A 27858-nucleotide genomic window follows, 5' to 3' on the forward strand; every position below is an offset into this window, starting at 1 on the left:
ATATTGTCATCTTGCTTATTTAACTTATATGCAGAGTACTTCATGAGAAACGCTGGGCTGGAAGAAGCACAAGCTGGAATCAAGATTGCCGGGAGAAATATCAATAACCTCAGATATGTAGACGACACCACCCTTATGGCAGAAAGTGAAGAGGAACTAAAAAGCCTCTTAATGAAAGTGAAAGAGGAGAGCAAAAAAGTTGGCTTAAAGCAAGATCATGGCATCTGGTCCCATCATTTCATGGGAAATAGATGGGGAAACAGTGGAAACAGTGTCAGATTTTATTTTGGGGGCTCCAAAATCACTGCAGATGGTGACTGCAGCCAGGAAATTAAAAGATGCTTACTCCTTGGAAGGAAAGTTACCACCAATCTAGACAGCATATCTAAAAGCAGCGACATTACTTTGCCGACAAAGGTCTGTCTAGTCAAGGCTATGGTTTTCCCAGTGGTCGTGTATGGATGTGAGAGTTGGACGGTGAAGAAAGCTGAGCACCGAAGAATGGATGCTTTTGAACTGCGGTGCTGGAGAAGACTCTTGAGAGTCCCTTGGACTGCAAGGAGATCCAACCAGTCCATTCTAAAGGAGATCGATCCTGGGTATTCATTGGAAGGACTGATGCTAAAGCTGAAACTCCAATACTTTGGCCACCTCATGAGACGAGTTGACTCACTGGAAAAGACTCTGATGCTGGGAGGGATTGAGGGCAGGAGGAGAAGGGGACGACAGAGAATGAGATGGCTGGATGGCATCACCGACTCGATGGATATGAGTTTGAGTGAACTCCGGGAGTTGGTGATGGACAGGGAGGCCTGGCGTGCTGTGATTCAGGGGTCGCAAAGAGTCGGACATGACTGAGCGACTTAACTGTACTGAACTGAACATGTCCAAAAGCAATCTTATCCAAATCTGCTCCTCCAACACTCATCCTCATCTCAATAAACTGACCTTTAACCTTTCAGATGCTAAGAGCAAAAAGCTTGGCATTATATGGCCTCTTCTCCCCTCTAGTCCATAACCAATCTACGAAAATATCCATCAATACCTTCCAAATATATCCAGAAGCCAACCACTTCTCATGGATGCTAAAGTCACTTTCAGTTCTGTTCAGTCACTCAGTCGTGTCTGACTCTTTGCGACCCCATGAATCACAGCACGCCAGGCCTCCCTGTCCATCACCAACTCCCGGAGTTCACTCAAACTCATGTCCATTGAGTCAGTGATGCCATCCAGCCATCTCATTCTCTGTCGTCCCCTTCTCCTCCCGACCCCAATCCCTCCCAGCATCAGAGTCTTTTCCAGTGAGTCAACTCTTCACATGAGGTGGCCAAAGTATTGGAGTTTCAGCTTTAGCATCAGTCCTTCCAATGAACACCCAGGATTGACCTCCTTTAGAATGGACTGGTTGGATCTCCTTGCAGTCCAAGGGACTCTCAAGAGTCTTCTCCAGCACCACAGTTCAAAAGCATCCATTCTTCGGCGATCAGCTTTCTTCACAGTCCAACTCTCACATCCATACATGACCACGGGAAAAACCATAGCCCTGACTAGACGGACCTTTGTTGGCAAAGTAATGTCTCTGCTTTTTAATATGCTGTCTAGGTTGGTCATAACTTTCCTTCCAAAGAGTAAGCGTCTTTTAATTTCATGGCTACAATCAGCATCTGCAGTGATTTTGGAGCCCCGAAAAATAAAGTCTGATCATGTTCAACTCTTTGTGACCCTATGGATTGTAGCCTGTCAGGTTCTTCTGTCCATGGGATTCTCCAGGCAAGAATAATGAAGTAGGTTGCCATGCCCTCCTCTAGGGGATCTTCCTGACCCAGAGATTGAACCTGTGCCCTTGAGGTCTCCTGCATAGGCAAGTGGGTTCTTTACCACTAGGGCCACCTGGGACTTCACCATTATCACTACTTCTCACCTGGACTGTCAAAAAGTTTCTATTTACCATGCTTCCACTTTTACTCACTATGGTATATTCTCAAAATAGGAATTGTATTAATCCTTTCAAGTTAAATCATTTCACTCTCCTCAAGCCCCTCAGTGGCTTTTCATCTCATGCAAATAAACATCAGAGTCCTTACAATGGCCAACAGTCTTTCCTGATCTGTCCTCCCCTTCTCTATCATCACGCTTCAATCCTGTGCTAGTCTTTCAGATACCATTCCCCATACACAGCTACACACAAAGCTGCCAACTCTCCCCCCACCCCTGTCTCCTTCTCCCCCTCATGTACACACACACACACACGCGTGCGTGCCTTCTCACAGTTTCTAAGAGAAAACACAACAACCAGCTACTTCAGGGAGGCCCTTCCCTTTACCTGGATAACTCTTCTGCCAGGTATCTGTGTGGCTCTCTCTCTTATCTCCTTTATGCCTCTGCTGAAATGTCATCTTCTCAGACTTTCCCTGACTACCATGTTTAAAATCTTAACACTCTCTTCTGAGAATTCCTTTTTCTCCTTTCCTGCTCTATCTATCTACACAACACAATGCCATTTAATACATTATGTATTTTACTTGTTTATTTATTGCCCATCTTCCTCTACTGGAACACCTAGACAGGTATGGGCTCAATGACAATTTGCTGAATGAATGAAATAAATTAATAAGAAAACATATAAGAAAGCAGACAAAGAAAATAACTGCTGAATTACTGCAGAAACTAGACATTCATATGAAATTTTAGAAAATGTTACAGAAAGTGAAAACTAAACTCTACACTCAAGAATAAATTTCAATTAAAAAGAAATGCTTTTTTAAATCAAGCTCCCTGGCTTCAGATTATACTACAAAGCTACAGTAATCAAAACAGCATGGTAGTGGCATAAAAAGAGACACAGAGATCAATGGAACAAAAGAGACTGCTAAGAATTCAATACTAAGATTTATCGTTACTGTTGTTTTAGGTATACACATCTATTCATGTATATGGAAAATGGATACTTAATAACTGAATAATAAAATGAGCCTAAAAAATCATCTCTGCAAGGAAAAGACAGGATTTCAATTACATGTAAAGTTAAACTCTCTTAAAATTGTATAGCAACAAATACGTTCAATTAATCAGACATACATCTAAATACAGTTAGGGTCATCATATTTTAGGAATAGAAGGTGCTTATGATTGTCTGGTACAATGCCCTCATCTTATACATGAGGATTATCTTAAGTGAATAAATTGCCAAGGTAATGAAGTTAGAAAAAAAATGACAGCAGCAGTACAAAGTTTTCTGATCCCCACTCTGCTGCTGCTGCTGCTAAGTCACTTCAGTCGTGTCCGACTCCGTGTGACCCCATAGACGGAAGCCCACCAGGCTCCCCCTCTAGTATTCTTTTAATGCATATTGAGTTTATTACATAATCACTGCATATATAAAGCAAACTATTAAAGGGGCTTAAATTACATTGATGAAAATCTCAAAACTCCTTTTCACACACAAAAAAATCTGCTTTTATAGCTGCATTCTTTTAATAATTTAATTTTAATAATTAAATTTTCTTCTAAAACTTAAATTCAAAGATTCATCATAAAACAAAAGATGGATTATGCTTTCTTTAGCATTTAATAAACTTTCTATATCATGACAATGAAAAATAGACAGAAATTATATAAACAGATTGCTACGCCCAAAATCCTTACACAGCTCCTCCCAAACAAAACAAAACCACATAAGGCAGAGGTCAACACAGTACCATAAAGCAATTATCCGCCAATTAAAAAAAAAAGAAAAAACAAAACCACAAAGTCCTTAAATTTCCCAAGCTAAGTGAACCATAATACTGCCAAAATGGTTTAAAGCAGGCCATCAAAAAAAAAAAGTAATTATGATATAACAACTGTAACAACTGTCAAGTGAAAAACGTCCCTTGATGAGTATTATGAAAAAGCACTCATATGACATTTTCTCCCCCCCAATATATCAGTCACAGTATCAGTCTGAATTCAAGCTTATGCATTTATTTGAGGAAACTACTCAATCAATTAAACTTGAAATATTATCAAAATGTTCTTAAAAGTACAGTAGTAGTGTGAAGTATCACATAAAGGAACAGCTATAAGTGTTTATATTAAAATACTCTCACTCAAATATACAGAATACTGATGCTACCAGTGTCAGAATAAGACGCTATCATCATCCTCCAGTAAGTACATAATGATAGCTCTATTCAACAAATTTACATGTAAACAGAGGAGAAAGCAATATACATATAAAGCCACAGAAACAGAAATGTTAGATCCATCTGAAAAAGACACTTGGATCTCATACCTTGGGATTACTATTACTGGAACAAAAAGAACCAAAGTATTAAATGGATAAGGAACAGACTTTTAGACTGTATAAACAGAATGAACTTTTCAAATCCTCAAAAGAGCTTTTGTTTATGCTTTATAAATTGTAAACTCTTACACAAATTGGTAATAATGACTCATTTGTTCACTTTGTTATAATATTATAGATGACAATTTTTATAGAAGTTGATATTAATCCTTCAAAACAGGAATCAAAGTAAATGTTACTTATTTCATAGTTTCACATTTCCACTCTCCAGATAAAATAAGAATTTCTGAAGACTCAAAAGAGTCACAGTATAGGTAAGTATTTTCATGCAAATTCCCACGAAGTTCTTAAAGCTAGACTTATAACCTTCTCTTATACTCCTCTATTACTAAGAATAAAAAACAGTCTCTAAAAGCCTTGTGATAATTTTATTGAGAAGATCAGTAAAATTTTCAACTTAAAATTTACTTGTTTTGCTAATACATTTCCATGGAGTTCAGGGAACACAACTTACAGGGTACATTAAAATGTAACCTTTGAACCTCACAGTGTAAAACATCACTTCCTGGGCAGAGATAGTACTCCAAGAACAATCAATCACTGTTAAGAAGAATATACACTCAACATTGTTAATTAGTGTAGATGCACTCTTCTCTATGCCCTCATCTGTCATGAAGATTGTTTAAAAATCTGAGTTATTAGTCTTTATTTGGGAAAGGATCTGTTTAATATCTTTAAGAGTAGGAATCATTCATCCATTCACTGTATCCTGGAGTGTGATAATTCCTACTCCCAATACAAGTTACTGATAGCCACTAACTAAGAAGCTATAAATCAGGAAGGGGGCAGCTCCTATGCAACCCTGTTAATTTCTGTTTACAATCTATCCAATGGAGAATGTTAGCTAGTCAGGGGAGAAACTAGGTGATGGATCAGATAGTAGGAAAACATAACAGCTTAAAGATAGAAAATAACAAAATGACAAATTAAAATGTCATGTGGTTATAAAACATGGATTGAATATAAAATTAATCTTTAAAAAAATTAATATTCCTAATGTTCATTTCATTTTAATTTGAACCTTCCCTGAAACACTAAAAGAAAACTAAAATTGTATTTGAGTGCAGATTATGATTTTTAAATTAAACACACAAATTTTTAATCTGTAAATTAAAAGTTGAAAGTGGACAGTTCTACCAATATGTAAAAGTTTAAAAAATGAAAAATTCTGAATTTTTTTTAACATTTAATCTAAAATCATGACAGAAAATCTATGACATTTTATCTCAAACATGATCCAGCATAATATAACCTCGATGTGTTTCCTAAGAAACTCTGACATTATTTACCAGAGTGGAATTCACTAGGGCAGTTGGGTCTGAAGGCCATCTAACAGATTCCCTGTATCTACATATGTATTTTTCCTCATTAAGAAACCATTTTCCCTGAATAACATATCCCGGGCCATAAACACTTCTAATTTCAACAGTCTTCATGAAAAGGCTTTTATTCATTCATTCTGTATTCACTCATTCAGGCACTGTTGTAAGTGATGAGATCCTCAGCTTTCACAGAGTTTAGACACACAAGAAACAAACAAGAAATGATACCAGATGACAATGAGACTACGCAGATAACTGAAACAGAACATCCTGACAGACTTTAGATTCCTTTAGATTTCATTGGTCGAGGAAGGCAACTCTGAGGTGATGACATTTAAAATGAGTTACAAATGACAAAATGGAGCCAGCCAAGCAGAGGCCAGAAGGAAAAGTCTATCAAGCAGAAGAAACCCTAAAGTACAAATTAACTTGGAATGTTATAGGAACAGAAAAAAAGACAAATGTGCCTTACACATACAGTGGACAAGGGAGCATTTAGTAGAAAATGAGTCTGAGAGGTAAGTAAGAGCTAGATTACCTTGTGCTTGAGAAACTGGATAAGGAGTTTGGATTTCATTCTAAGTGTGATGAGAAGGCACTAGAGGGTTTTAAGCAGAAAAGTCATATAACATGATTTGCCGTTGGGAGCTGGATTGTAGGAGAACAAAGCTAGGAGCAGGAAGAACAGTTAGGAAGCTAGTGCCATAGTTCACGTGAAAGATGGTCAGGTCCACTTGTAACAAGCTTGCAGTAAGTGGAGATAAACTGAGAATCCCTAGGCTCTGCAGTACAGGCTCTGGTCAACTGAGAGCGCCCCGATGCTGGGGACAGCACTACCTTCAAGGCCAGGAAATCAGGGCCTAGGCCTGATGCATTTGGCTCCCCAAATTGTAGAAGCTATCCGAGATGGTAATATAATTGCTTCCAGGTGCTTATGTGCCTACAGTCATTGTAGCCTATAAGACATCTCACTGCACTTGCAGCCGCAAACATCATCAAACTTCAACCAAACTTCCATAAAACGCACAGAATAAGTAGATGGCTTACCCTCTTTCCCATTCTGAAAGTTACTACTTTCAAACAAATTTTTTTAATCTCACTAGGGAAAAGTAAGGCCTTCCATGGAAATTTGAACATAACTGTATTTATTAATCCCAACAACCAAACAAAGCAAAAGAAGGTTAAATTTCTCAAAAACTTGAAGATGGTATAGAAAAATAATATAATTAAGACCCAGGTTAGCAGGTCCCAAACACTGCTTAAGCATTCTCTTGGGTTCTACTTTTGTGCAAAATAATAATGGCTACCTGAATACATATAGCTGGCACTCAAGAATGTCTGCTGAATGAACTGCCCTACCCAACACATAGTACGAGAACTATCATGGTAAAAAAACAAGAAAAGATGGTGATGAAAGAATTCTTTAAGAACCATTTCCTTCAGGCTACTTTTGTAAAATTTCTATTTCAGCTCTACTAATCTGCAATTTATGGTCTTTCAAGTTGAAGTTATAGTCCATGCTTTTAAAAGGCTATATGATAAATAATAATAATTAAGTTATCAAGCACTTATGTATATAGGAAAAGTGTTTTTATGTATAGCCGATTTAATCATTAAACTGACTTTATCAGACAGAAACTATTATCCTTATTTCCAGATGAAGAAATTAAAGACATAAAGTAACTTGTATGATATTACACTGCTAGTAAGGGAAAAACTTGGGCTTACAAGGAAAGTCTGTCTCAATTTAAAACCCTCCGATCTTAACCACGATTCAATACTTCATTTTCAGTCTTAAACAGTACAAAGAAAGAACATTAACTAGTATTTCACAGCCTTTTAGAATTGAAGATAAGATATTTTATGTACAGCTGACCATTGATCAACACTGGTTTGAACTGTGTAGATCCACTAACACACAGATTTTTTTCTCAGTAGTAAATACTCCAGTACCTCATGATCCGAGATTGGTTCAATCCATGGATGCAGAACCACAGATATGGAGGAACCATGTTTACAGAGGGCTGGCTAAAAGTGAAATGTGAATTTTTGACTGCAGGAAGGAACTATGTCCATAACCCCTGTGGTGCTCAAGGGTCAAATGTATTACATACTTTTTAGTATGTACTGAAATAATTAACTTACTAATTAACACTATTTCATTAAAGCAAGTCCCTTCCTCTGCTGGCTATATCATTAACCTACTCTGGTTACTCTCTGTATTTAACCATAATAAAACACAATTTTTACAAAAATAAACCTGCAATTCACCTTTACCTAAGACAATCCTCAATCCAAATTTCTGAGAATTTACCATATTTTAATAAAAAGTAAATGACTTGATAACTTAGTAATACAAGCTCTTACTATGGAACAAGTTCACACACACACTCTGTGCATGGAAATTTTCTTTGTGTCTCATCTTTTTGCTCAACTTTGACTAAAAGTTGGCTACTGCTGTCAATATTTTCATAGCCTACACGTGCTTCTTTTCAACATATGCTTTCCATTCAAGCTGCACAGAATAGGACACAATGATGAATTTTTAAAAACACAGTTAGGCAGACAATGACTCTATATAGATAATAATCATCATAAGTCAGCTTCAAACGTGTTCCTATCGTATTTCTTTTGCTTTGCCTTCAGTATCTACAGCCTTTGCTCTTAACTGAGGAAATTGTCAATAGATCTACTCTAAAAGAAATGTTAAAGGAAGTTCTTCAAAGAGAAAGAATCTGCTATCAGACTCTTGGATGTATACAGATACATAAGTGTCGGCAATGTAGTAAGTGAAGGTAAAATATGTGTGTGCTAAGCTGCTTCAGTTGTGCCTGACTCTGTGCAACCCTATAGACTGTAGCCCACCAGGCTCCTCTGTCCATGGGATTCTCTAAGCAAGAATACTGCGGTAGGTTGCAATGCCCTCCTCCAGGGGATCTTCCCTACCCAGGGATGGAACCTGTATCTCTTTCACCTCCTGCATTGCCAGGCGGGTTCCTTACCACTAGCGCCACCTGGGAAGTCAAAACAAAGTGCACCTTTTTCTTATTTGTAATTGTTTTGAAAGCTAAATGACTATTTAAAGCAAAAGTTGTTTACAGAATATTTAAAAATATGTCTGACAATAATAACACAAAGGATTGGGGGGTTAAATAATACTACACATGAAGAGGGATACTATTAGTTGAAGGTAGAGTAATCAAGGATGTATATTGAAAATTCTGGGCTTCCCTGATAGCTCAGTTGGTAAAGAATCCACCTGCAGTGCAGGAGACCCCAGTTTGATTCCTGGGTCAGGAAGATCCGCTCGAGAAGGGATAGGCCACCCACTCCAAAATTCTAAAGAAACAACTAAAAATATAATACATGAATATATAATATGTATAATAAGTTAATAAGCGAGATAAAATGGAATAATTAACAATCAATTAACCAAGGAAGAAAAAGAGGAGAAAAGAGAAGCAACAGACTGAACAAATATGACACTCATGTGATGAATGAAAAGGTGGAACAGAACAACTGTGAGCATATTTTCATCTGGAATATTCTCTGAATCTGGGAGCTGCTTCCTTGACTTGGAAGACTTTCCAATGTTCATGGGGCCCTTGATATAGAAACTCTTAATAAAATCTCTTTAACTAGCTTAATGTTGATCAAAAAAAAAAAATCTTTGCTTTTTAATAAAATTATACCTCCCCCCAAACAAAATACTACTATAATGTAATGCCTTCATCTTAGAAACAAACTGTAAGATCATTCGCTACATGAACATATTGATCATATGAAACTGGGCCAGTGACAGATAATAGTAAACAATATACAGATAAACGTTCATCTCTAATCACTTAATTTCACATATATATAATATTCTGTGTGATCACATACTCTATTACATGATCTCATTCTGAAACAGAGTATTAGTAATATAAATACAAGAAAAAGATTACTACAAAAGTAAAAAATTCTTTCAATTTTCATGCTATTAAATCTCAAACACTGTAACAATTTTTTGCATAAGTTCATATAACTTATGTAAATGTTTGTTTTTAAAACTCAGAATGGCATCACCAGCACAGCCCAATAGCCCATCTAGTCTGACATCCTGACAGTGACCAATGACGGAGGCCTCACAGGATAGCATAAACACATAATGTATATAATTGTATATATACCCACCACACCATTACTCCAGATGTAGTTAGATTATATCCTGAAAGAAATGAAAACAAATCCCAACTCCCATCACTTCCTTACTCTATAATTTCCCAAAAGGTGATGGGAAACCTCCAATAAAGCACAAATTTAACTATAATATATGCCAATGCTTTGGTGACATGACAAATGACTAACAAATGATCTTCTAAAATGAAAAGCTGTACTCAAAAACAGAACCTAAGCTAATCAAAACTTATGATTTGTAAAAGGAGTTTTCAATGAGTTGAAAAGCATCTGATTCACTTAGTTAGACCTATATAATCAATGAACAAAATTTAATTAAAGTTTAATAAAAACTGTTTTCATCCATTTTGTGATGTGTTATACTGTTTTCTAGAAAGTAGTATAAAATTTATATTTTTAACTCTTCAGAGAAATTATATTCACACCTGTTTTGTAATGGTTTTAAAGCAAGGCTTGGATTTATTAAATGTTCATCTAAGTGTACAAAACCACATAATGAAGAAACCATGGTTTGGTCCTTCAGGAAGTACTATTTCCTAAACAATTATAAACCCCTCCAAAAATGCACTATATTTTTAAAGACTTCTGGAGGAGATAATTCTCTTGGTAGTAAACTTGGGTACTGATTTAACAATGCTTATAGTCAGGAAATAGTTTCTGACATGAATCCTCCATGGTATAATTTAAATTCATTTTCTCTTTCTCTGACCTCAAATAAGTTGTAGAAGACTGGGTCATATCATATCTATTTGAAAACTCTTATTAAGGTCTCCTTTTCCAGGGCAAATGCATTGCAGGACTACGAATCAAGTAACAATCCTGTACTGAAATCAGTCTTACAATTCTTACATGCTGTATATCATAGCCCAAGAGACAGATTTCAAAAATTATCCATCATTTCTACGAAGCACCACTCCTTCCCCACAATAATATACTTGCTCAAGAAAAAAAAAGTTATAATGTAAAAACCAACCTCAAAAATTTAGTAAAAGAAAGTCTATGAGCGATGAGGGCAAGGAATAATATACACAGAATTCCATACAGACACTGCTTCCTTCCCCAGAACAGGGTACCATTTAATGAAATGTATCTCTCAAAATCTCTGGGGCAGAGCTAAAGCTGTAGTGCAATATCATAAAAATCTGCAGCTGTGCTGCCGTTCTTAATAGTCCACGCTGCATCCTTAGACCACAGGAAGCCAAAACACACACACTGTCAGAACACAACTTACCTTAATAAGGAACCAGCCAAAGCTGCAGAGCAGTTACGACAGGTCAAGCATCAAAACTGTTACTGAAAAGACTGTACACATCTTTATGAATTTTCTCAACTTGCTCACTCCAGAAAAGCTGTTTTTCCAGAAAAGCTGTTTTTCAAAAAAGGTACTTACATTTCCAAACATCATTTCTTCTAGGGATTAAAAACTATAGGATAGGCAAATAAATTTACTACATATAAATAAACATTTATAACTTACTTTTATTGCCCACCAAGGCAACCAGGGGCTGAGTTTCTGACTCCTCACTCACTTTCTTCACCACGGAATACCAATCTTCTAAATTCTCAAAGCTTTGATAATTTGTAACATCATATACCAAGAGGACTCCCTGTCACAAAAGAGTTACAGAACATTTGTAATATAGTGCTTTAAAAAATATTAATACTAAATACTCATAAGTAATAGGTATGTTGAGTATAAAAAATACAAGCAAGGACTGGTTGTATGTGACTCTAATTCTGTTATTAGCAGACAGATAATACTGAATGTTTTCATTCAAGATGTTGTTAAGATACAAAGCAAGATAAAGAATGATTATATCAAATGGTAAGTGAGTTCCCAATAAGATATCTGGGATATGCTTGATAAGTTTCAATAAATGTAAGAAAATCTTATTATAGAAATGGAAAAAGCTGGAAGGTCTACAGTTCTGCCTGTCACTTTCATGAGGTCAAACATTTAAACCTTTTAATAAATAACCATCTGCTGCTGCTCTTTTAAAATATTTTCAAAAATGGAGATCCCATGACATCCCTTGATAGTCATTTAACACAATCTTCTTTCCATGAAATGAGTCGGTGTCCTCTTTCGGTGCTCTGTGAATCAGGAGAACAACACGAGAGCGCCCTCCTTAAAATGACCCTTCATGGGCTTGAAGAGAGTTAAGTAACTCCTTCACCATCTCCTTTCCAGAATAAACAAACTCAATTCCTTACACTTGCCTCAAAGGACCTATTTTCTATCCTTTTAATCATAGTTGTTGGTTCTTCCCAAGGCATGCTACATATAGTTTTTTGACATCCTCTTTAAAATGAGCAATGTAAAACTGGACATGATACTGTAATAAGAGTCTGAACAAAGCCAAATATAACAGAGGGATTGCTTCCTGTCTCTTATATATCATATTCCTTTTAATACATCCCATTATTTTGTGTGGGAAGAAGAAGTATGTACACACACAAAAATAACACTGCTACATTCTTGATTCTCATCCAATTTGTGGTCAAACACTTAATACAAAGCTCTGCATATATAAGTCTGGACCCTAATGGCATTTATGTCTCCTTCTTCTTAAGTTATAATCATAAATGTTGACAACTTCTTACACCTATTATGTACCAGAGAGATATCTGGATCTTTTCATTCCTCCTCACAAAAAATTATGCAAGACTAGTATTACCCTCATTTTCACTAATAAACACAAGGTCACAAGGAGCCAGAATTTGAGTCAAGGACTGAATATAAAGTCCACTCATTTACTCTATAAACATTAGTCGGTCAGCTATATGCCAGGCACTGTGCTGGGTACTAGGGATATAAATTCCAGCTTCAAGGAACTCACAGCCCTGCAACAAAGCCAGACACACAAACAGACAAGTATATAACACAAAACTCATCATCAATGGTATGCTGCTGCTGCTGCTAAGTCACTTCAGTCGTGTCCAACTCTGTGTGACCCCATAGATGGAAGCCCACCAGGCTCCCCCGTCCCTGGGATTCTCCAGGCAAGAACACTGGAGTGGGTTGCCATTTCCTTCTCCAATGTGTGAAAGTGAAGTCGCTCAGTTGTGTCCGACCCTTAGCGACCCCACGGACTGCAGCCTACCAGGCTCCTCCATCCATGGGATTTTCTAGGCAATAGTACTGGAGTGGCTTGCCATTGCCTTCTCCGAATGGTATGCTGGTAAATATTAATTAACCAGCTTATGGCATGGTAAGCAGAGGAAAGGATGAGAGAGGGTTATTTGTAGCATTTGCCAATTTCTGTAGTGTAAATACTCTCCTGTGGTCATTTAAAATCTATCAATGTCACTTCACCAACCAGAGCTGGGTAGGAGATCACCACATAGCATTTCCACTATACACATACACTTGATACACTAGATACAAATAACCGTAAGGGCACAAACAGAAATATATATTAAATAATCAGTAAGTGATACATTTTGATCATATAAATCTTTGTTTTTAATATAATTTATGAGTTTATATATATATATACATATATATATATATATATATATATATAGTAATCACAAACGTATTCAACGATTGGCTCAAAAAAATTCCTAAAAATTTAACAACTGACTCTCCCTATCCAGATCTAGCTCACTACTATTATGACCTTTCAGTACTATGCTCTTTTCACCCCCCCAGTTTTATCACGAAATAGTTGACATACATCACTGTACAAGTTTAAGGCGTACAGCATGAAGGCTTAATTTACAAATATTGCACAGTCATTCGTTAAAGTACATTGGCTCCCCCAAGTCACTCAGCTTCTCTGGGTCTCAGATTATTTGCCTAAACATTCTCTATGATCCTTTTCAGTTTAATGACTCTATAATCTTTATGCAAAATCATGTGTCTGATTTATTTCAGGAACTTACAAACCTATTTCTGTATTTCTAAATGCTTTGAAATAATGCTCAGCACAGAATTATTTGAAACAATAAGCATAATCCCACTTTTCTTATTAAAAATAACGTCCCAGAAACAGCCTGTGAACAAAGCTACTACTCAATCCATTGACTCTATCTTCAGTTGACGTGACTGATACAATGTATTACGCTTAAAGAGCTCTGCCCTGGAAGTCAGACCAGCTTTGGATTATAGTCCTGCCCCTACCATCTACTGATCTTGGGGAATGCTTCTGTAGTCCACCTTTATAATACCTGTCATAATTAAGTGAAGTAATAAATACAGACTAATTTTAAAAATAAGTTGCTACACAATCACTGGGAACTTTTTATTATCATTTTGAATGAATATGAATCATTTTCAAGGTAACTTTGAGGTAGCTTTCACCCTCATAAATTGAGCTTTGACCTATTTGTTGTACAGTTACTAAGTCCAACTCTTTGTGACCCCATAAACTGAAGCACACCAGGCTTCCCTGCCCTTCACCATCTCCCAGAGTTTTCTCAAATTCACGTCTATTGAGTAGGTGATGCTGTCTAACCACCTCAGACTCTGTGGCCCCTTTCTCCTCCTGTCCTCAACCTTTCCCAGAGTCACGGTCTTTTCCAATGAAATGCTCTTCGCCTGAGGTGGCCAAACTTTGGGAGCTTCAGCTTCAGCATCAGTCCTTCCAATGAAAAACCCAGGATTGATCTCCTTTAGAATGGACTGGTTGGATCTCCTTGCAATCCAAGGGGCTCTCACGAGTCTTCTCCAACACCACAATTTGAAATCATCAATTCTTTGGTGCTCAGCCTTCTTTCCGGTCCAACTCTCATATCTGTAAGTGACTACTGGAAAAACCATAGCTTTGACTGTATGGACCTTTGTCAGCAAAGTGATGTCTCTGCTTTTTAACACACTGATTAAGTTTGTCAGCTTTCCTTCCAAGGAGCAAGCATCTTTTAATTTCACGGCTGCAGTCATCATCTGCAGTGATTTTGACCTATGGTACCTCTTAAACCTGAAAATTTTTAGAATTCTATTGCAGCCATGAAATTAAAAGACGCTTACTCCTTGGAAGGAAAGTTATGACCAACCTAGACAGCATATTAAAAAGCAGAGACATTACTTTGCCAACAAAGGTCCGTCTAGTCAAGGCTATGGTTTTTCCAGTGGTCATGTATGGATGTGAGAGTTGGACTGTGAAGAAAGCTGATCGCTGAAGAATTGATGCTTTTGAACTGTGGTGCTGGAGAAGACTCTTGAGAGTCCCTTGGACTGCAAGGAGATCCAACCAGTCCATTCTAAAGGATATCAGTCCTGGGTGTTCATTGGAAGGACTGATGCTAAAGTTGAAACTCCAATACTTTGGCCACCTCATGTGAAGAGTTGACTCACTGGAAAAGACTCTGATGCTGGGAGGGATTGGGGGTGGGAGGAGAAGGGGACGACAAAGAATGAGATGGCTCGATGGCAACACCGACTCAATGGACATGAGTTTGAGTGAACTCCGGGAGTTGGTGATGGACAGGGAGGCCTGGCGTGCTGTGATTCATGGGGTCGCAAAGAGTCGGACACGACTGAGCGAATGAATGAACTGAACTGAACTGAAGTAATATATTAAAATAGTCATCACAACATGGGTCAATATCTGAATAGAATAGAATATATGCATGGCCAGCACCTTTTGATAATCAGTACTAGACCAAAGCCAAAGAATAAAAACTAGAACTGATCTAGACTAGGAGTTGGTAAACTATGGCCTCAAGGTCAAATTCAGCTCATAGCCTAATTTGCAAATAAAGTTTTATTGAAGCATAGTCATACTCACTTGTTTAAGTTTTATCAATGCCTGCTTTTGCACTATGATGGCAGAGTTGTGTAGCCACAACAAAGAGAGTCTGATCTGTAAAACCTAAAATATTTTCTATCTAGTTCCTTAAGGAAGTTTGCCAATTTCTCATCTAAACTGATGTATCCCAATATTCTCCAATCAGCAATACCTATGAATTGGTCCAGGACTCATAAGAAAGATAGAAGGATAAATACCTTTCCGTTAATCTAGCAACCCAAATATCTATCGGTTCATATATTCTTTTTTCAATATCATTTAATGAAAAATTATTACTTTTATCTTTGCTCCTAACATGACAACTTTGCACCAGTTTTGAATTACATCAATGTGAAAAGCTGAGAAAGGAAAATGAGATAGCCAAAGACATTAAAGCAAAAGAAGTTCTAGGACATTTGGTTTCAGCTCAGACACGTAAAGAGTTTGGAAGTCATCACATTTGTCCTTACATTAAGAAAAAAGCTGGACAAACGGAAAATCAAAGACTTTTTTTTGGACAAAACGGAAAGCTGAGTTTGTAGGGCAAACTGACAGCCTGAAATCTGGAGAAAGAGGAGTGAATCCAGAGTCACCATCAAAAACCTGCTTACCTTGAACAAAAGTCACTAGAACCAGTAAATAGTAGAAATACTCAAACGGTAGTTTTGACAAACTGCTGAAGGCTGAGCATGGTCTAGCCTGAGGCTCAGAAACTCCTGAGAGACATAGTTTTTGGGATACCCTCATACTTTCATGAGTTTTACCTACTGGTGAAGAATCAAGAAAAATACCCTCACAGCTCCGGTAGGAGGAAAGAGAAATTAACCACTGTAAAATATGCCCAGAGCATTGTCCAAAAAAAGGCATACTCTCCAAGAAAAAACCTTAATCAGAGTTTTCTATCACATGCATTTTCCAACTTCAGCCCCTTCCAGCCCGCCTATCTCACATAAATGAGAAAAGCTAAAAGATACCTATGAAAGTCATAGCTCAAGGACACAAATCCTTAAGTCACACAAGGCTGTGACTTAATCATAAGAGTACAGAATTTTCCCTCCCTCCATACTTCACGACACATCAATAAGGCTCCAGGATAACAGTGGAAGATTACATATGAAAGAGCTGCAAGACACAAACTCCAACTAAGGAAGAGTTCAAGATGTACAAAAAGACAGGGGAGGGAAAAAAACAAAGACACTAAAAGAATTTAATGTCTCCAGCATTTAAAGCTTCAGTAAGCATTAAACACAGACCAACCCCTGGCCAAATTAAGATAAAACCTCAAGTTAATTAAAAGGCTATTTATTTGAGCTCTTATCCCAAAGAAAGGCAATGCCAAAGAATGTTCAAACTACCACACAACTGTACTCATCTCACATGCTAGCAAAGTAATGCTCAAAATTCTCCAAGATCAGCTTCAACAGTATGTGAATTGACAACTTCCAGATGTTCAAGCTGAATTTAGAAAAGGCAGAGGAACCAGAAATCAAATTGCCAACATCTGTCAGATCACAGAAAAAGCAAAGGAATTCCAGAAAAACACCTACTTCTGCTTTATTGACTATGCCAAAGCCTTTGACTGTGTGGATCACAATAAACTGTGGAAAATTCTGAAAGAGATGGGAATACCAGACCACCTCACCTGCCTCCTGAGAAATCTGTATGCAGGTCAAGAAGCAACAGTTAGAACTGGACAGGCAACAACAGACTGGTTCCAAATAGGGAAAGGAGTACATCAAGGCTACATTCTGTCACCTTGCTTATTTAACTTATATGCAGAATACATCATGCGAAATCTTGGGCTGAATGAAGCACAAGCTGGAATCAAGACTGCCAGGTCAAGTATCGATAACCCCAGATATGCAGATGATACCACCCTTATGGCAGAAAATGAAGAGGAACTAAAAAGCCTCTTGATGAAAGTGAAAGAGGAGAGTGAAAAAGCTGGCTTAAAACTCAACATTCAAAAAAACTACGATCACGGCATCCGGTCCCATCACTTCATGGCAAATAGATGGGGAGACAAATGGAAACAGTGACAGACTTTATTTTTTGGGGCTCCAAAATCACTGCAGATGGTGACTGCAGCCATGAAATTAAAAGATGCTTACTCCTTGGAAGAAAAGGTATAACAAAGCTAGACAGCACATTAAAAAGCAGAGACATTACTTTATCAACAGAGGTCTGTCTAGTCAAAGCTATGGTTTTTCCAATAGTCATGTATGGATGTCAGAGTTGGACCATCAAGAAAGCTGAGTGCCGAAGAACTGATGCTTTTGAACTGTGGTGTTGCAGAAGACTCTTGAGAGTCCCTTGAACTGCAAGGAGATCAAACCAGTCAATCCTAAAGGAAATCAGCCCTGAATATTCATTGGAAGGACTGATGCTGAAGCTGAAACTCCAATACTTTGGCCACCTGATGCAAAGAACTGACTCATTAGAAAAGACCCTGATGCTGGGAAAGACTGAAGGCAGGAGAAGGGGATGACAGAGGATGAGATAGTTGGACAGCATCATTGACTCGATGGACATGAGTTTGAGCAAGATCCAGGAGTTGGTGATGCACAGGGAAGCTTGGCATGCTGCAGTCCATGGGTTCGCAAAGAGTACGACATGACTGATCGACTGAACTAAACTGAATAGTCCATACATCTTGTCTAGTTTTCAACAAAAAATTAGAAGGCATACTAAAAGGCAGTTTGAAGAGAAAAGCAAGCATTAGAACCAGAGTCAAACATGAGACAGATTTTGGAATGATCAGACCAGGAATTTAAAATAATGTGAATAATATTTTAAAGACTCTAATGGAAAAGATAGAAAACATGAAAGAACAGGTGAGTAAAGTACACAAAGAGATGGAAACTCTAAAGAATAATTAAAAGGAAATGCCAGATATCAAAAATACTATAACAGAAATAAGACCACTGATGGGCTCATCAGTAGACTAGACACAACCTAGGAAAGAATCAGCAAATTTGAACATAACAGAAACTTACAAAACTGAAATGAAAAAAGAAAAAAGAATGAATATAACAGAATATCAAAGAACTGCGGGACAACTCTGAATGTGGATCATACATGGGACTAGAATATCAGAAAGAGAAGATGGAACTTAAGAAATATCTGAAGTAATAATAGCCAAGAAATTGCCAAAATTAATTAGACACAAAACCACAGATCCAAGAATCTCAGAAAACACCAAGTTGGATAAATACAAAAACATCTACACCTAGGCACATCATATACTTAGACTCCATAAAACAAAATACAAAGAGAACATCTGAGAAAAGGTAGAAGGTGGAAGCTGAGGGGAGCGAGGGAATACCCTATCTGTAGAAGAATAAGGATAAGAATTATACAGAATTTCTCATTTGAAACCACACAAGTAAGGGAAGAATGAAGTGAAATATTTAAAGCACTGAAAGGAAGAAAAGGACCAATCTAAAATTTCAAATGTAATATTATCTTTCATAAGTAAGGAGGAAAAAAGACTTACTCAGGCAAAAATTGAGAGAATTCACAGCTAAAAGACTTGCCTAGGAAGAAATGTTAAAAGAGGTTCTTCAAGAAGAAGGAAATGATACATGTCAGAAACTCAGTTCCACATAAAGAAAGGAAGCATATCAGAGAAGGAACAAGAAAAGGTAAAATAAAATCATTTATGTGTCTTATTCTTAATTAATCTAAAATATAACTATTTAATAATAGTAACAATGTATTGAGTGATTATATTATAGCATATGAAAGACATTGACGTCATCAGGGACAGGAGAGATGAACTGAGAATATTCTTTTATGAAATATTTTATGAACTGCACAGGAAGCAACATAATATTGTATGAAAGTGGACTTAGTTTAAAATGTATATTATAAAAGCCAGAGCAATCACTTAAAAAAGAATGCTTAAGTATAATTGACAGGCTAAGAGAAGAGATAAAATGCTCAAATAAAAGGAGAAAAGACAGAAAGAGAAAGGAGGGGAGTGAAACAAGCACAGGTCAGAAAATAAACCTGAGAGCTGTGAACCCAGATATGTCAATCAACACTTTAACTGTGAACGGTCTAAATCTACCAATTAAAAGACATTTTCAAGGACACAAATGCCTAAGTCACACAAGGCTGTGACTTAGTCATACGAGACAGAATGTTTCCCCTCATCATACTTCACCACACACGGAAAGGCCTCCAGTATGAGTAGAAGACTACATTTGAAAGAGCTGCAAGACACAAACTCCAAAAAACCAAGACTGAACTATATGTTGCCTACAGGAAACACACTTTAAATATAAAGATACAGGTTAAAAGTTAAGGGATAAAGAAATATCATGTAACACTAGCAAAAAGAAAGCTGCAGTAGCTATATAAATTTCAGACAAAGAAGACTTCAGAATAAGGGAAATCATGAGGTATAAAGATTGGCATAATGATAAAGGGGTTAATTCTCCAAGAAGACATAATAATCCTTTGTGTATATATACTTAACAAGAGAATATCAAAATATGGAGGCCAAAACTGACAGAACTATATGGAATTCAAAACCCACAGATCCATTAGTACAGTTGGAGATATCAATACCTCTTTTTCATTAATTGACACACCAAGCAAGCAGAAAGTCAGAAAGTTGACCTGAACAACACTAACAATCAGCTTTATCTAATCTCGTCATTTATAAAACAGTCCATCCAACAGCATTAAAATGTACACTCTTCTCAAGTTTATATGAAGCACTCATCAAACATTCACATTCTGGGCCATAAAACATACTTAACAAAATTTATAAGAATAGAAATCATACCAAGCATTTTCTTAGATTACAATGGAATTAAACTAGAAATCAATAACAGAAAGATAGCTGGGAAAATTCAAAATATTTGGAAATGAAACATACTTCTAAATAACACATGGGTCAAAAAAAAGAAGTCCCAGGAGACGTTTAAAATATCTTACATAAAATACAACTTATCAAAACTTGAAGATCCAGCAAAAACAGTGCTTAGAAGAAAATACAGAGCACTGAATGTGATACATATATCTTGTGATATATATATCATGAGAAGAAACATCAAAAATCTAAGCTTCCACTTTAGGAAACTAAAGGAAAAGAGGAATTCAAACTCAGTGCAAACAGAAGAAAAAATAATAAAAATTAGAGCAGAGACCAATGAAACTGAAAAGATGAAAACAACAGAGAAGATTAACAAAAGCAAAAGCTGATAACCTCTAGCCAGGCTAACCAAAAAGAGAGAGAGACTGAGAAAGAGACACAAATTAATGAAGGGTCATGATTGATTCCCACAGACATTAAAAGAATAATGAAGGAATAATATGAACAACTGCATGGCCAAAAATTTGAAAACACAGATGAAATGAACCAATTCTTTGAAACACACAAACTGCCAAAACTCATACAAGCTGCCAGACTCCCAAAGCTTCTACCCACCAGCTTCAGCACACCAAAGCCAGACCTCTAAGTACTCACCTCTTTGGGAGCCTATAATATAAGCACCTCAAAGCCCCGAGTCTCTTACCACATCAATCAATCCAGCCCTCTTCCAGAAAACTATCAGAAAGTACAACTCCCTCAGAAATGCAACACATTTCGGCAACAACTGAAGTCAGAGAAGAATCTCCAGGGAACTGCTGGAAATAACTGTCTCTTGGCAAACTTGCAGCCATCTAAACCCACCACCGTGTCTCATGTCCCTGATACCCTCTTCTGTCAAACATCTATCTACCGTTTACCCTTCTGCTATGTAGGTCTTCATCCCTATCCTGCCCTGTGCTTCCTCTTCCTAATTTACCCTCCAGATGCTCCTCTTCTTTCCAAATCTTTCTGCCATGACTCTTGGAAATCAGACTCTTAAGTTTAATCAATCCTTATACATCTTAATAAACTCTTCATAAAAATTTCCTTGATTTTCCTCTATCTTAACTTCACCATTGTCAAACATAAAAATCTTCTCTTTATAAACCTTAAGACTTTTAGTAGATAACCACATAATATTACACAGCACTTTATTTTCATCTGCTTCACTTATCACTATACCAAATAAGTATGATGAGTCAGTAAATCAAATGGAAGTAACAAACACTGTGGCAGCACTTAACATTATAAGGTATTTCAAAACTTAGTTCTAAAATTTAACAGATACAATATATACAACTTAATGAAAGCTTCCTCACTCCCAAAATGCAGGTATTTTTTCTTGCTTATTTGTACAACATATAATCTACTTTAGATTTTAATTAAATATAGAAATGAATTAAATCATATAGATTATAAATAGTCATAACAACATATATTTTACTGTATAAGTACAACCTATAAAAAGGAACACTAATGCAAGAGAGGACTGTAAATATAATCAGTTACAAGTTGGCAAATATCCAACTAAAAAAAAATTCAAAGCAAAAGACAGCAGAGTCTCAGGGAGTCCAACTTTGAGATCTGCTGTCTCCCCAGCTGTCATACAAGCACCATATCCTTTTGTTGGTGGTTAACAAGGTGGCTCATCTGCGTGGGGCACTGGCACACAATAGCAGTTATGTTCTTCTACCTCACAAATGACTACACTTCATTGAGTTTATACTCAGTAGAGCAGTGTTTGCAAACCACTTAGATTCCAGGGCGGAAAGACCTACAAAAATGAAACATCCAGTCCTTCTCTGAGGTTTGTTATTAGTCTCTGTTAGCCACAGGTTACGCGGCACTAAACACTACGTGCTGTGTGTTTGCCTGCAACCACTATGAAAAATAGCCTATAACATCTCTCTGAAGACTCCTAGAAAAGTTTAAGTTAATTTAAAATCAGGGAATTTAACTGGGACATACTTCAATTCTTAGAACTAGTTTTTGAAAAAATACCTCACGAGTTTTTTCTTGGATGTCAATTCGATTTTGTTTTAACCAACACTATTCAATACATTATCACTATAATTCAATGCTACTGGTTGAGAAAAAGTAAAGACGGTAAAAAGTGAAGAAGGTAAAACAATCAGTTTGATTTGAATAAAAGTTAATTCCTAGCCTACAAATAAACTTCTTCCTAAGAAATGCTTTAAACAAAAACAGATTCATAGCTTAATAGCCCAATTATGTATAATTCTTTCCATACATATTACATAAGTTAGAGAACCTAGAACAAAACCCTAAATAATACATTATACCAATGTCTTCAAAACCCGCTTGTCAAAACATTTCTCAAAGATTTCTACCCTATAGCATGTGCACAAAAATCTGAAGTATTCATTAGATGGGCAATATACAGCATCTACAATGATTCCAGACACAAATCTACTTTGAAGAATAGTTATATAATTATATACCATTGTTAAACACTATTAAAATGTTTATGAAAGCATTGTTTTTAAAAGTAACATTTCCCCCAATTTATAGTAGAGAACTGTAGTCAGAGCTTCTCTGGTCTGGGTAAAAAAGTTTACATGTATTTTAACAAAAGAAACTACTGTAGTTTATTGTGTTTTTATATAGCATTTAACTTAGAATCTCTGGAAAGCAGAAAAAAGTACAACAATTCATTTTATCATCTCAGAATTCCTACTTTCCTGGAATGATTTCATGAAAATGTTCATGTACTTCCTAGAAATACTTTACTGCATTGTTTTAATAAACCAAGGTATATGTTTTACAGAGATTATAATAGATAAACAATGTAAGGCACTGTCAAAAAAGAAAATCAACAAGTACCTTCAAAATAGAAATCTCATGTGACATTCTCTTTCTCCTAAAATATGAATTACATTAGAAATGAATACAGACATTTTACTAAACTCAACTATTCTCAAAGATGATGGAAGTTTTTAAAATTTCTACAAATTTGCCCATTAATGTTTGCTGACTTCAAGCAGCTACATAATAGCATCAAACACACACTGTAAAGAACTATAAAGATTTGAGGGGATGGTCACACAACATTTAAATGTACTAAATATCACTGGTTATACACTTTGAAAATGATTGTTATTATACTATGTGAATTTCATACCAATATTAATTTTATATAATATCAATAAACTTTAAATTCCTATAAATCAAATAACAAATTTGATAAATTTTGTCTTCACCAACACTAAATGTATCAAATTTTTAAATGATTTGGAGTAAGGTAAAATTAACAGATTCTAATCCACACACATTATATTCCCCTAATTTTTAAATGAAAAAAAATTTATTAATTGAATGTTGTATTATTTACTCTGACATGCATAAAAACTTCCCATTCACCACTAACTCTAGATATATCTATGAACCATAAAAAGTTATTCTATTTTACATTTAGAGTCAAATATCATTAGAAGCTTGACTAATCTAGTTCTCATTTTTTTAAATCAAATATGTATCCATGTAGATAGATTTTAATGGAGCAAAGAGAAAAGAAACTGTCATTTTTCAAATCCTAGCTTACCAACTAGGTGAATGAAACAAGGACTGGCTTTCCACAAACCTCTGCCCAATAATTTTTCTTTACCTTACTATCTGCTTTAAACACAATCAGTTTAAAACAGAAAGAAACAACAATAAAAAAGCCAGACACAAAAACTTCAGACATATTTTTTAAGAGGAAACTGAACAGGCATAAATATTAAGTCATTTGGTCACAGGTGAAATTTTTTAAAGGAGACACAGAACATGTGGAAGAAAAGGTGAAGCGGAGTCCTAAAAGCCTAATCTATGTATCAGCAACGCAAACACACAGCGCGAGGGCCTGCAGACACAATCAAGAACGTGAGCCTCAGCCTTCTCTTCATATTCTAGAAAATAACTCAGAACCTATTTTCCATCCCAAATTAAGGCAATGGTATTTGTTAAGCATCAAACTTCATATAGAAGAGTGCTTAATACTCTGTCGTCATTTTCTAGATTCATTTTTTTATGAGCAACACAGTTCCACATAACCAAGTTATGATTCTCCACTTAAAACGTCAAACTCCAACAAAGAACTAAATGAGGATCATGAATATTACCCCCCAATACTTCATCATGAAAGATACACACTAACTCAAACTGGAGGAAAGAGCAAAAAAACAGCATGTCAGTAATTAAGTACATTAATTACTACTATGTATATTTTATATTAGCATAATTTAGTTTAAAATCTATATATCTATATAAGCTCATGCTGCCAAAGAATTTTTGTTATATAATTATTCAAGTAGTTTTTCTTACTCTACATAGACTTTCTTCTGAAAACACACTATACGTGACTATCATGTTAAAAAACTATATGTGCTTCATATATACAATGAGTCATACTTAGTTTTCTGATACAACATATCTATTAAATCTGAACACTTATAAATATTTAATAAACTAATTCAAACCATAAAAAATATATACATATATATGCTTTTTGTCCTTACAAATTAAAATGAAATTAAATTTTCTTCTCTAATAATTTTCATTCAATTTATATATTCTGTAAGTGGTGAATATGACCAATATCAGTCACTAAATATCAAAATATCATTTATTACTACATGTATTAAACTTCTGACAGTAATATTAGTAATACAAGTAGCATATGAAAGCTATTAAGATTTACCCAGTTCCCTGACCCAAATCATTCCAAACAGGACTTGCGGGGAGGATGAAATCAAAGGATTAGCACAAATGTAAACTCAGTCTCCCTACATATGATATAAAGATCAAGGTAGAAAGAGCATGTGTGTGTGTGTGGTGTATGTATGTACCTGCTTATGTGCTTATAAGGGGAGTATATTCAGTATTGGCATAATCATAGAATTCATTTCATACCTGTGCTCCATAGATATATTTATCCAACATCTTGCCTCCTATCGTCTGCCCTCCTATGTCCCAAACTTGAAGAGTAACATTCAAGCTTCCTAAAATATAAAACAGAATATAAAAATAAGAAAAACAGGAACAATATAACTGAATACAGTTTCACAGAACATTAAGTTACAGTGATAAACTCTGAACCTAATGTGCATGTTTATTCTGCATGTTCACATAATTGGAATTGTGAAATAATGCTGTCAAAAGAGATTAACAGTGGGGAATTTACGTTTACACTTTACCCCAGTTCCATATAAGCAACCACACTTATAATCACCTTCAAAACAAAAGAAAATAAATAAAGTTTTAATTTACAAACATCTTAAACCTTTTTTTTTTGTTATACAGAGACTAAAACAATAAAGCACTTGAGTGTGGAGTAAGATATATAATTTAAAAATTAAAACTGAACTTTACCTTATTGCATATAATGAATTTTGCTGTAACTTCTAAACTCTAGAGGTTCTAAATAAAACTCACAAATTACCAACAGACTACAAAAACGGTCTTAAGGTTTCAATTCAAATGAAGTTTTAAATTTGAATGTCAGCTACTATATACAATAGTGAACATAATTTTAAATGTACATGTTTTCAAATTTAACTTATAAAATATAAACATTTTAACAGCCATATTCAGAACTGATGTAGGATACATACCCAGGATATCACAAATTATTATGATGCATTTATATCTGTTCAAAGCATTCCACTGAAACTAATCACAATATGTGCTTCAAAGCCCTCATAAAATAGAGTAAATCTATTTGATGATTTAACAAATCTCTTCCCCATACAAACATTATAAAAGCATTCTAAATTACTAAAAGGCAATCTTTAAAATTCTTTCATCCATTTTGCAAAATATTTACTTGATGAAAAATTTATAAGACATTATTCTCTATTATCAATGCAATTAGTGACTAAACAACAAAATTTAAAGACCAAGTTCAATATGCTTTGTAATTTAACATTTCAGACTGTTTCTCCTAATAAAATTATGCTGTTTTCTCCAAAGGTAGACAGAATCTCAATCAGCACCTTTAAAATGAGCTCCCACACCAAAATTGTATCTTTCTGAATGATTTGCAAATCAGGAAAACTCAAAATCTTAGATACTAAAAAACTAGTCTCACTTCAAAAACAAACCAAAAAATGTTATATAGATATGAGTTTTTATACCAATGCAAAACCCTAAAATTGGAGAATGTTCAGTTCAGTTCAGTCGCTCAGTCGTGTCCGACTCTCCGCGACCCCATGAATCACAGCACGCCAGGCCTCCCTGTCCATCACCAACTCCCGGAGTACACTCAAACTCATGTTACTCACACCATTCAACTTAGCAACTGGAAAGAAAGTACAACACTAGATTAACCAGTCAACTTTTACCCTTAACTCTAAGTTTTGTTAGGGTCTGTATTACAATCTTTCCATTATGTGGATATAGCTCTGTTCTATCTGCCAACCTGCAGGATTTACATGAGGAACTTCCATTAGCATTAATGAGAGCTACCGAAGTTTATCACCCGTCATCTTGCCCACATATACACACTTTCAACACTCACAGAGTAATGACTGAAGTGTTCTTAGAGCTCTACAAATACAAAACCCAAACGTCACAGACGAAGACTCGCCCAACAACTTCTATAAAACCGGTATCTTAAAAATCTAAATTTTTAAGAAAATTAAGTTAAATTCTAGAAAATTAAGAAATCTAAATTCAAAATTCACTGTCCTACAATGCTGTCTCAAATTAAGCAGGGGAGAAAGGGCTAGTTGACACTAGAAGAATGTCATATGGATTCAGGAGCCTCTAAACAGGCTGTACTCTATTCACTTTACTAACAAGACTCTTTAGTTATGTTTACTTCAAAAACCAGTCCTCAACAGTCTTAACTTTTTAAAGATTTTAGGCACCACTTAATAAAGGGCATTTAATACAATTTTCTTCAAGGTCATTAAACTTAACTTCATATCAAAAAATATGAAGTTTTTTTCCTTTACATTCTGATATTTAGACCCTATCCTATCTATAACTTTAGAAATATCATCTTCACTACATACTTTCAAATTCTGACAACATAATTTCAAGACTTGAAATCATTTATTCAACTATCTCCCACCAGAGAGGTTTATATTCCTGTATTGAGGGAACATTTTTTTTAAATCCATACTTTTCCAAATAAACACTATTTGTTGTTCTTGGCTTGTTTTTCTTTATTATACATATTCTAGTGCCTCAGATAAAAATAGCTGTGTATTACTAATAACCCACTAATATACAATGCTAACCAAAAAACAAACAACTTTTCTTGTTACAGCTTCAACAAATGATATTAACTTCATGGTTATTTCATGTATCAAGAAATGTATTTTCAACTTCCACATTTGAATTTTAGGCTTATTAACACATAAAAATAAGTTAGAGTTCCTTCTATTTGGGAAACAAAATAATACAGAATTC

General features: G+C 35.6%; 1 protein-coding gene across 4 annotated transcripts in view; it reads right to left on the reverse strand.

Annotated features, from left to right (window-relative positions):
• Positions 1-27858, reverse strand: part of RAB28 (RAB28, member RAS oncogene family) — a 116147-nt gene that overhangs the window by 80706 nt on the left and 7583 nt on the right. For all 4 annotated transcript variants that reach the window (XM_088836496.1, XM_088836497.1, XM_088836494.1 and 1 more), the window contains exons 3-4: positions 25354-25442; positions 11324-11453 (exon numbers count right to left, since the gene is read on the reverse strand). In XM_088836496.1, coding sequence (XP_088692622.1) covers positions 11324-11453; positions 25354-25442 — 219 coding nt within the window. The remainder of the gene's footprint in view (positions 1-11323; positions 11454-25353; positions 25443-27858) is intronic.

The sequence above is a fragment of the Moschus berezovskii genome, chromosome 5 (assembly GCF_049115385.1).
Source record: "Moschus berezovskii isolate FMDL1 chromosome 5, NW_MosBer_1.0, whole genome shotgun sequence".
Classification (NCBI taxonomy): Eukaryota; Metazoa; Chordata; class Mammalia; order Artiodactyla; family Moschidae; genus Moschus; species Moschus berezovskii.